The sequence below is a fragment of the Rhinopithecus bieti genome, unplaced genomic scaffold (assembly GCF_001698545.2).
Source record: "Rhinopithecus bieti isolate Rb0 unplaced genomic scaffold, ASM169854v2 scaffold_10354, whole genome shotgun sequence".
NCBI lineage: Eukaryota > Metazoa > Chordata > Mammalia > Primates > Cercopithecidae > Rhinopithecus > Rhinopithecus bieti.
Window position 1 is genome coordinate 1,317,279 of NW_016806491.1, and position 11,267 is coordinate 1,328,545.

The window sequence follows — 11,267 nt, forward strand, 5'->3', positions numbered from 1 at the left end:
GAGCCCGCTGACTATTCCGCGGCCTGGGCGGGACTCGCGCCTCCGCCCTCCCGGCCAGCTTTCAGCCCCGCCGCCGCGCACATCGCTTGCCGGGCCCGCGCCGCTTTCCGCGCCTCAGCGCCGCAGCCAGCGGGCCGTGGGGGCACGGGGCGCCCCTCTCCGGAGCCCAGATCGCTCCCCGCCTCGAGCCGGGAGGGTTTTCGCTCCAGCGAGTGCCCGCGTTTCAGCCCTTTGTCGCCATGCCCCGATAAAACCGCGCGTCCAACCCTCCTAGATGAAGAGGAATTGGAGCTGGTGAGAACGTACTGTACCATAATGCGTACTTGGGCCTTACAGTTTCTTTCCCCCAGTTATGGTCTACTTACAGACGGTGCTGCTTGCATTTTATTCACACAATTTTATTCTGCACACAAAAAATAACTTCAATGAATGAGATCGGTGCGGTTTTCTTTTAAAGTTCTGAGTCCAGTATTAACACCCCTTTTAATGGCTTGAGGATAGACTCACCTGGTTGATCCTGATGCCCTACCCCTCTTTTGAGAATTCTGTCTACAGAGTGTGTGAACACAGATATTAAGGAATGACTTCTTCATATAGCACTTCCTTCCTTAATGGAGCTGGAGAAATTGGGGACGGGGGAGAGGGAACGGTGTTAATAGACATTTTCATTTCACTGGGCTTACTTCATTTACTTCCCCCAACCTTTCTACCTATGCAGTACTGTTTTATTGTACATAAGGGAAAGCAGAAGCTAAGAGTTTTAGTGATTTACCTGGGACTGACTAGACAGGTACAGATATATGGAGCTCTTGACTCCATAGTCATCTGAGATGAGTATTATAATTTACCTTTGAGAAGTAAATAAATGTTACGTATTTTTTATTTTTAGTTATTTTATTTTATTTTGTTTTATTTTAGACGAAGTCCCGCTCTTGTCCCCGAGGCTGGAGTGCAATGGCCCGATCTTGGTTCGCTGCAACCTCTGCCTCCTGGGTTCAAGCGATTCTCCTGCCTCAGCCTCCCGAGTAGATGGGATTACAGGCATATGCCACAACACACGGCTAATTTTTGTATTTTTAGTAGTGACGAGGTTCCGTCATGTTGGCCAGGCTGGTCTCCAACTCCTGACCTCAAGTGATCCGCACACCTCGGCCTCCCAAAGCCACAGTGAGCCACCGTGCCCGGCCAAGTATTTTGTATTTGATCACCCCAAGTACATGTATCAACTATATGCTGTGATTAATATATCTTAGTTAACATCTAAAAGGTGCCTTGTTTACATTTCTTCTCTCAGTCTGTTTATCAATATATTACATAGAAAACACGAACAAAATTCATGATTTGGGCAGAATTTAAAAACCTCGCAGTTGAACAGACAACTTGAAAACAGAGTAAGCATCAAGCCTTTTCAGGGTGTCTGTAGAAAAATCAGAGGTTTCCAATTCTAATGGTTCACAGGGGCCGGCCAGGGTAATACAAACGAGTGAGGCTGCCAGCTTATAAGGCACAGTAGGATGGTGTGGACTATCAAATAGAAATAGAATAGCAAATAGAAAAGGAAATATGCCATCTAAAAGGAGCAGCATCTGCCTCTAGGCTCCAGCTGACAGCTGCCATGTAGACATCTGGACTTACTGTTAACATATCTTCCTAGTTTTAAAGAGAAATCAGAAATCTGGATTTTGTATGTGTAAACTCAGTCTTTAGATGTTAGTATTAAGTTGAATCATATGAAAATCCCATTCATGGCCGGGTGCGGTGGCTCACGCCTGTAATCCCAGCACTTTGGGAGGCTGAGGCAGGCGGATCACGAGGTCAGGAGATGGAAACCATCCTGGTTAGCACAGTGAAACCCTGTCTGTACTAAAAATACAAAAAATTAGCCAGGTGTGGTGGTGGGCGCCTGTATTACCAGCTGCTCGGAAGGCTGAGGCAGGAGAAGTGTGAACTCGGGAGGTGGAGCTTGCAGTGAGTCGAGATTGCGCCACTGCACTCCAGTCTGGAAGACAGAGCGAGGACTCCATCTCAAAAAAAAAAAAAGAAAAAGAAAATCCCATTTGTAGATTTGAAAGCTGTAAAATATAAGGCTGGGCGCAATGGCTCACGCCTGTAATCCCAGCACTTTAGGAGACTGAGGTGGGTGAATCACTTGAAGCCAGGGGTTCGAGACCAGCCTGGCCTACCTGGTGAAACCTCATCTCTACTAAAATACAAAAATTAGCCAGGCATGGTGGCTGGCATCTGTAATCCCAGCTACTCAGGAGACTGAGGCACGAGAATTGCTTGAACGCCAGAGGTGGAGGTTGGCAGTGAGCCAAGATCAGGCCATTGCACTCCAGCCTGAGCGACAGAGTGAGACTGTGTCTCAAAAAATAAATAAAGCTGTAAAATATAGCCTGGTGTATGATACCTGTAATCCCAATTACTGGGAAAGCTGAGGTTGGAGGATCACTTGAGCCTGGGAAGTCAAGGTTACAGTGAACTATGATCATACCACTGCACTCCAGCCTGGAGCAGAGAGACCTTTAGAAAGTCTAAAAAAATAAAAGCTGTGGCCGGGCGCAGTGGCTCACACCTGTAATCCCAGCACTTTGGGAGGCTGAGGTGGGTGGATCACGAGTTTAGGAGTTCAAGACCAGTCTGGCCAACATGGTAAAACCCCGTCTCTACTAAAGATACAAAACATTCGCTGAGCGTGGTGGTGCACGCCTGCAATCCCAGCTACTCGGGAGACTGAGGCTCTACTGAAGATACAAAAAATTCACTGAGCGTGGTGGTGCACGCCTACAATCCCAGCTACTGGAGGCTGAGGCAGGAGAATCGCTTGAACCCAGGAGGTGGAGGTTGCAGTGAGCCGAGATCGTACCATTGCACTCCAGCCTGGACGACAGGGTAAGACTCTGTCTCAAAAACTAAAAATAAAAAATAAAAGCAGTAAAATATTGGCAATTTCATGTTTATACACATTGTTTTAAATGTTTAAACGTCATGCAGGCCAAATAAAACACATCTGCAGGTGACACCTGATCTCTGATCTATGTACTTCATTCACCAATGAGTGATTGAGACTGATAGTTGAGATGTACAGATTTCCTTTTCCATTTTTTCACTTTTGTTTTTTTAGCTCTGCCACTGGCATACAATCAAACTCTACAAGATTATATTGCATGAATGAAATAATCTCTAACATTTGTTGAATACTCACTGTGTACTAGGTGCCATACTAAAAACCTTACATGTATTAAATTTTCGCAGTAACCCTATAATGTATAGTTTGTGGTTTTTTTTTTTTTTTTTTTTGAGTCAGAGTTTTGCTCTGTCACCTCCTGGGCTCAAGCAATTCTCCTGCCTTAGCCTCCCGAGTAGCTGGGATTATAGACGTGTGCCACCATGCCTGGCTAATTTTTGTAATTTTTGTATTTTTAGTAGAGATGGGATTTCATCATTTTGGCCAGGCTGGTCTCGAACTCTTGACGTCAGGTAATCTGCCCACCTTGGCCTCCCAAAGCGCTGGGATTACAGGCATGAACCACCATGCCTGGCCGTATGTTCTTTATTAACCCCATTTTATAGATGAAAAACCAACATTTAGGTTAAGTATTTTGCCTAAGATCGAATAGCAGGTGAATGATGATATGAAGTTAGAATCATCACATGTAATCTATATTAACCTTTTAGTACCAAGTGGTATACAGTATAAGTTAGCAATGTGACATGTAAACATGTTTTAAATTAGCTTTAAAGGTAGGGCACAGTGGCTCATGCCTGTAATGCCAGCACTTTTGGAGGCTGAGGCGCGTGGATCACTTAAGCTCAGGAGTTTGAAACCAGCCAGGAAAACATGGCAAAACCCTGTCTCACCAAAAAATTAAAAAATTAGCCAGGTGTGGTAGTGCGCACCTGTCGTCCAACTACTTGAGAGGCTGACATGGGAGGATCATCTGAGCCCAGGTGGTCAAGGCTACAGTGAGTCAAGATTGCACTACTGCACTCCAGGGGTGAGAGTGAGACTGTGTCTCAAAAATAATTAAATAAATAGCCTTTAACATTTAGTATGCTTATAAACAGAATCTTTGGGGCCTGGCACGGTGGCTCACATCTATAATCCCAGCACTTTGGGAGGCCGAGGCGCGTGGATCACTTGAGGTCAGGAGTTCGAGACGAGCCTGGCTAACATAGTGAAACTCCATCTCTACTAATAATAGAAAAAATTGGGCCAGGCACGGTGGCTCACACCTGTAATCCCAGCACTTTGGGAGGCCCAGGTGGGCAGATCACGAGGTCAGTTCGAGACCAGCCTGGCCAATATGGTGAAACCTGTGTCTACTAAAAATACAAAAATTAGCTGGGCGTGGTGGCACTTGCCTGTAGTCCTGGCTACTAGGGAGGCTGAGGAAGAAGAATCGCTTGAACCTGGGAGGCAGAGGTTGCAGTGAGCCAGTACTGGCCACTGCACTCCAGCCTGGGTGATAAAGTGAAATTGTGTCTCAAAAAAAAATAATAATAATAAATCATTGGGATAAAATGTTAAATAAAATGTATGTAAAATTATATACACAGCATGATTTCAATTACAGTCATGCATCAGTTAAGGACAGAGATAGGTTTTGACAAATCCATTTGGTGATACTGTTGTTGTACAAACCCAAACCTACTACATAGTAAAGCCAGCTATACACCTAGGCTATGTGGTAAGGCCTGTTGCTCCTAGGCTACATACCTGTATAGCATGTTACAATATTGAATACTGTAGGCAATTGTAAGACATTTACCTACATGTATCTAAACATAGAAAAGACACTAAAAATATGGTGTACAAGATTTTTTAAAAGGTACACCTGTCTAGGACAGCTTTGTTATAAGATTATGGGGCCACTATGATATATATGGTTCATCGTTGACTGAAACATTGTTATGTGGTGCATAACTATATTAAAAAATGAAAAAAGGAAAAACTATATATGGAAAATGAGACTAGGGCCAGGCTCAGTGGCTTATGCTTGTAATCCCAGTGCTTTGGGAAGCCAAGGCAGGAGGATTGCTTCAGGACAGGAGTTCAAGGCCAGCCTGGGCAACATAGCAAGACCTCATCTCTACAAAATAAAAGTTAGCCGGGCATGGTGATGGGTGCCTGTAGTCCTAGGTACTGGAGTTCAAGGTTGGAGCAAGCTATGATTGCACCACTGCACTGCAGCCTGGGCAACAGAGTAAGACCCTGTCTCTAAAAAGAAAAAAAGAAAGAAAAGAAAATGAGACTAGAAAGAAACTCATTTGGACAGTAGGACTTAATTTTCCTCTTTTTTCAAATATTTTCAAATTTTATTTACTAGGAATGTTTTAAAACAAAATCAATTTTTAGAAAATTAAAAGCAGAAGACACTAAAAGGCTTTGTGAATTAGTGTAAAATTTGACAGAAATGAAATTGAACACAAGAACTGGAGAAATTTTAAAAATAAGTTTTAGGCTGGGAGAGGTGGCTCATGCCTGTAATTCCAGCACTTTTGGGAGGCTGAGGTGGGCGGTTCACCTGAGGATCCCAGGCAGACTGAGTCATGAGAATCTCTTGAACCGGGGAGGAGGAGGTTGCAGTGAGCCAAGATCACGCCGTTGCACTCCAGCCTGGGCAACAGAGTGAGACTCGGTATCAAAATACATAAAGTTTTAAAATTTGTGTTTTCTTTTCACTGGTGAAACAAGATGTGGCTTAGGAAAAATAATATCTTTGCCTTTGTACTGTATAAAGGAATAATTTTTTAATGTCAAATATAGTGTATTAATGGAACTGCAGTCTAGGTGACAGAGTGAGATCTGAGACCCTGTCTCCAAAAACAAAAACAAAAAAAAAACAGAAAGTGTGAGCAAACTAGGAATAGAAGAGAACTTCTTAACCTAATAAATGTCATCTATAGAAAACATGGCTAACATCATACTTAATGATGAAAGACAATGCTTTCCTTGTAGAATCAGGAACAAGAAAAGAATGCCACTCTTACAACCTCCAACATTTTATTGCAGGTCCTAACCAGTGCAACAAGGCAAGAAAAAGATATAAAATACAAAAATTGGAAAGATACAAGTAACCATTCTTAGGTGACATATTTGTTTACATAGAAAATACTAGGGAATGAACAAAAAAACTGCTAGAACTAATTAGTAAGTTATGAGGATATAAGGTAAATTTACAAAACCTTTATTTCTATATATTAACAGCAAACAATTGAAAACAATGACAATTTAAAAATTGCATTTACCATAGCATCAAAAGGCATACTTAGGAAAACAGTTAACAAAAAACATGCAGAACCCTGTGCACAAAAAACTACAACATATTTTCAAGAGGAATTTTAAAAGCCAACATAACAAAATCCCATCTCTACTAATAATAGAATGAACTGGGTGTGGTGGCACATGCCTGTAATCCCAGCTACTTAGGAGGTTGAGGCTGCAGTGAGCCGAGATTGCGCCATAGCACTCCAGCCTGGGCGACAAAGCAAGACTCCATCTCCAAAAAAAAATAAAAGACAAAACAAGTATCACCCTGTCTCCCAGACTGGAGTGCAGTGGCATGATCATAGCTCACTGCAGTCTCAAGCTCCTGAGCTCAAGTCATCCTTCTTCCTCAGCCTCCTGAGTAGCTGGGATTATAGCCACCACGCCCAGCTAATTTTTTTAAATTTTTTTGTAGAGATGGGGTCTCACTATGTTGCTCAGGCTGATCTTGAACGCCTGGGCTCAAGCAGTCTTCCCACCTTGGCCTCCCAAACTGCTGGTATTGCAGGTGTCAGCTGCCATGCCTGGGCAACAGTGGGAATTCTAACACGTGTTTTTGGAAATGTAAGTTGGTTGGGCCACTCTGAAGAACATGTAGTGAAGCTGAGATAGGCATACCCTCCAGCCTACCAATTTCTCTGCTAGTGATACTGAAGCAGGAGAATAGGGTCTGGAGGCAGGGAACCTAAGGCTGATTCACACTGACTTCCTAGAACTGAATCAAAAGGAGAACTCCACCTCTCTACACCCAAGTGACAAAAGGATCAGAGGCTACTCCCTTTGCACTGTATTACAGATAAAAAATGGAAAGTACCTCTGACTGGTCCCCTCCTGCAACCAATCAGACTGGTCCCAGGCCAAGTCTTCATGTGTAACTTTGTAGCTTTGCTTCAGCCTCTGATTGGTCACCTCCCTCCACCAGACTGGTGGTGGGCCAAGTCTTCATTTACATAGGGTGTAACCAAGTAACCAATGGAAAACCTTAGAGGGTATTTAAACCCTAGAAAGTTCTGTAATGGATGCACTTGAGCCGCTTGCTTGAGCCTGTTCCCACTCTGTGGATTATCTTTTCATTTCAGTATATCTGTGCTTTCATTGCTTCATTTTTTTCATTGCTTTGTGCATTTTGTCCAGTTCTTCGTTAAAAATGCCAAGAACCTGGAGGACTCATTGTCAAGACCCTCCGTTGGTAACAGAAGGATGTAATATTTCTTTAAAAAATACTGAAAATCATGGCAAATATGTCAAATACTGAGAAAATAATTTTTTTGTTATCTTTTCTTTTGAGACAGAGTCTTGCTCTGTCACCCAGACTGGAGTGCAGTGACGCGATCTCAGCTCACTGCAAGCTCCGCCTCCTGGGTTCACACCATTCTCCTGCCTCAGCCTCCCGAGTAGCTGGGACTACAGGTGCCCACCACCACGCCCGGCTAATTTTTTGTATTTTTAGTAGAGACAGTGTTTCACCGTGTTAGCCAGGATGGTCTTGGTCTCCTGACCCGCCCGCCTCGGCCTCCCAAAGTGCTGGGATTACAGGCGTGAGGCAGCTTGCCCGGCCAGAAAATAAATCTTATTGGTAGATACGTGGGTGTTTATTATTCTCTGTACTTTTTTGAATGTTGAAGTAGATCATACCAAAAGTACAAAAATAAATGAAAACAAAACAACAGCTAACAGGTGAGGGAGTGGAGACAGTGAATGGGAATTGGCTGTTTTGAAAAGACCTGTTCCATCCGACTCCCATCACCCTTGGCTTCCAGGACTCCAGACCTCTGTGGTACACAGTGCTCCAGCCTCCTCCTTTATATTATCTGTGGTCCCTTTCCTCTTAGCCACTACATTTGGTTGATGGGATTTGTTGTCTTAGGAGACCCTCATTTGAATCCTAGCTCTGCTACTGGCTGTGTAGATCGCTGGGCAAGGTAACTTCTCTCACCCTCAGTCTCCTTAACTCTTAAATGGTAACAGTAATGTATTCTTTATTCGTTGATAGGCAAATGTGTATTGAGTACCTACCGTGTGCCCAGCAGCTACATTAGGTACAGAGATACGCTGGTGAAGACACCTACTTTAGCAGTGATTCTCAACCTTCAGTCTCAGAATTGCCTATGAAATCCTGAAAAAATAAAACATAACTGGGCCTCACTAAGGAAAATACTAATTAGGTCCAGAGTTAATGCATCAGGTTGGGGTGCCTATGTCTGTAACATCCCTTCACAGATGATTACAGTACTCAGGAGAGGTTGAGACCCTTTATACCACTCCATGGTCTGTGGGAGCAGGAATTGTGTTTTTCTTGTTTCTCATCATATTCCTAGAGCCTGGCACATAGTAGATGCTCAATAAATATTTGCTGAATTCTGAATAAGTGAAAGAAAAAGACGTTGTCACTGTCCTCAAAAACTAATAGTAAAAACAAACATGTTCTATTAGTATTAAGTGAAATACATGTTCTATTAGTATTAAGTGAAATAAAGTATGTCATAATATTGACTGAGCTACTGGCATATAGTGGATGCTTAGTCAATTTTTGTTGAGTCTTATATGTAATAATTTCTAAATCCCCATCTCTAGCCTTAATCACTGGCTTCTAATAATTATATTAATACATACTAATTAATATAATGCATATAATCACAATTTTCTGTTGCTTATAGAGCTCTTATCGATGTTCTACCATCACCTCAAATTCTGCATTTCTAAACCTGAAAGTTGCTTTCGCCTCTTTTCTTCCTCCTTGATCTAGCTCTTTGCTAGTTTTTGTCACTGACACCATCTTTTTTCCATTTGTCCAAGCTCGAAGCTTCTTAGTCATCTTTGAATCTTTATTTCTCTTGAGCCACATTGTATGATCATAGCTTGATGCAGAATCCCTGTGATAGCACCATGAAGCAGTAGGGTGTAGTGGTTAAGATGGACCAGTGTGAGACTGAAAATTTGATTTCTAGCTCTGTCACTTGCTGGCTCAGTGACCTTAGAAGGGTTAATCTGTCTGTGTCACCTGTAATCTGCCTGTATCACCTGTAAATAACCTGAAATCTGTCTGTATCACCCGTAATTTGTCTATATCATCTGTGAATAACCACAGGGAAGTTGTAAGAATTAAGTGGTTGTAAGGTGAACAGTGGCTAATATATAAATGCACTGTAACTGTTAGCTATTATTGCTAAATATTTTGTCTCTTCAGTTAAATTGTAGCTCCGTGAAGATGAATATCATGCTATTTAATTTTTTTTGGTATCCCTTCTGAAGTTCCTAATCACACTAGAAGGCATATAGCAGGCTCGAAATACCTATCAAATTTGGGAATACAGTAGTTACTTTGTTTTATGTTTAATATTAAAACATCCATTTTTCTTTAAAGCCTGATAAATAATTTTAGGACTTCTTTAGAATCTAATTCTTGCTATCTGAAAACAAGATAAACATAAACATGAAATTAAAGTGAGGCAAAATGAATGTGTTCTTAGTGCAACAATTACTTATTAGATCTTATAATAACTTTCAGAGGTGGATATCCTGGGTCAGTGTTTCTAGAAATTAAGCGTAACAACCACCTGGAGTGCTTGTAAAGATACAGATTTCCAGCCTCTATTCCAGACTTCCTGAATCAGAACCTGTAAGAGAGGTGTGAGAATCTGGGGAGGTTTTTTTGGTGTTTTCTTTTTCTTTTTTTTTCAAGACAGGGTCTCACTGCCACCCAGGATGGATGGAGTGCAGTGGTGTGATCTTGGCTCACTGCAGCTTCAACCTCCTCACGCTCAGGTGATTCTCCCACCTCAGCCTCTCGAGTAGCTGGGACTACAGGTACATGCTACCACACCTGGCTGATTTTTGTATTTTTTTGTAGAGATAGGGTTTCACCATGTTGCCCAGGCTGGTCTTGAACTCCTGGGTTCAAGTGATCCACATACTTTGGTCCCCCAAAGTGCTGGGATTACAGGTGTGAGCCACTTCGCCTGGCCTGGGAATTTTTTTTCCTTTTTTTCCCTTTCTTTCAAAACCTGCATGATTCTTACAGAAAACAATTTTAGATAATGCTGGTCTAGATGATGTTCTTTCTTTTGAAGGTTTCAAGTGGATTTCTGTAGGCAAAATATTTTAATCCAGCTATTCATATTTCTTTGCCTTATTTCTAAAACACTTCAGGCCTGAGGACTTGCGCCGTGAGTTTGGTCGATATGGCCCTATAGTAGACGTTTACATTCCACTTGACTTCTACACTCGCCGCCCAAGAGGATTTGCTTATGTTCAATATCCTTTATTTTATTGTGTGCATGTGAATATACTGTATATGCGTGCTTATACGTATATGTATTCAGTGGCATATGTTACGAGATTAATATTGCCTAATTAAATGTGTTTATTTCTTTATCTCAGAAGATCTAAAGCAGTCCACAGTAGCTGGCAAGCACCCCCCAGTTTGAACCAACCTGTTAGCTAGAATCCAAGCATAAACCCAGCAGGCGAGACAAAAGGCACCTAAAGTTCAAGCATCAAGGAGTAAAGAGGGAGGGTGGACACAGATATAAAGACCTGGAAGAGGGGAAGTCTTTATCAAGCAAAAGACAAAGCCAACACCAGGTTGAGACTTCGGCTTTCCTACATTTACTCAGAGTTCCAGAGTCAAAGCCAAGTCTGATTTTGTTGGTTCTGCGTCTCTTGTAAAGTCCATCTTGCAAGCCTTAAAGAGTAAAGGTCAAGGTTCAAGATCAAGTGACATTGAGGTAATTGCCAGTCTCGTTTTATATTGCGTATCTTGAGCTTTTTCTGTTTGTTATTTTTTTAATTAAACCAGTGAACAACCTCCTAAAAAAAGTTATTTATTTTTATATAGCTAATTTCCATTATAGCTAGGTTTAATATTATATAATTCATATACATAAGGAAGTTTAGTGGGATATTACAAACCAGTATATGTAATTCCAGATATTTACAGATTGCTCTTATGTTTCTTTTATATTTATATCCCAAGTAGTAAAACTTAAATGTTTGG

General features: G+C 41.9%; 1 protein-coding gene across 1 annotated transcript in view; it reads left to right on the forward strand.

Annotated features, from left to right (window-relative positions):
* Window positions 1-53: 53 nt before the first annotated feature.
* The window catches only part of SRSF12 (serine and arginine rich splicing factor 12), a 20,123-nt gene continuing 8,909 nt past the window's right edge, over window positions 54-11,267 (forward strand). The window contains exons 1-2 of the mRNA XM_017876817.1: window positions 54-294; window positions 10,421-10,527. Of these exons, the coding sequence (XP_017732306.1) occupies window positions 275-294; window positions 10,421-10,527 (127 nt within the window). The 5' untranslated portion in view covers window positions 54-274. The remainder of the gene's footprint in view (window positions 295-10,420; window positions 10,528-11,267) is intronic.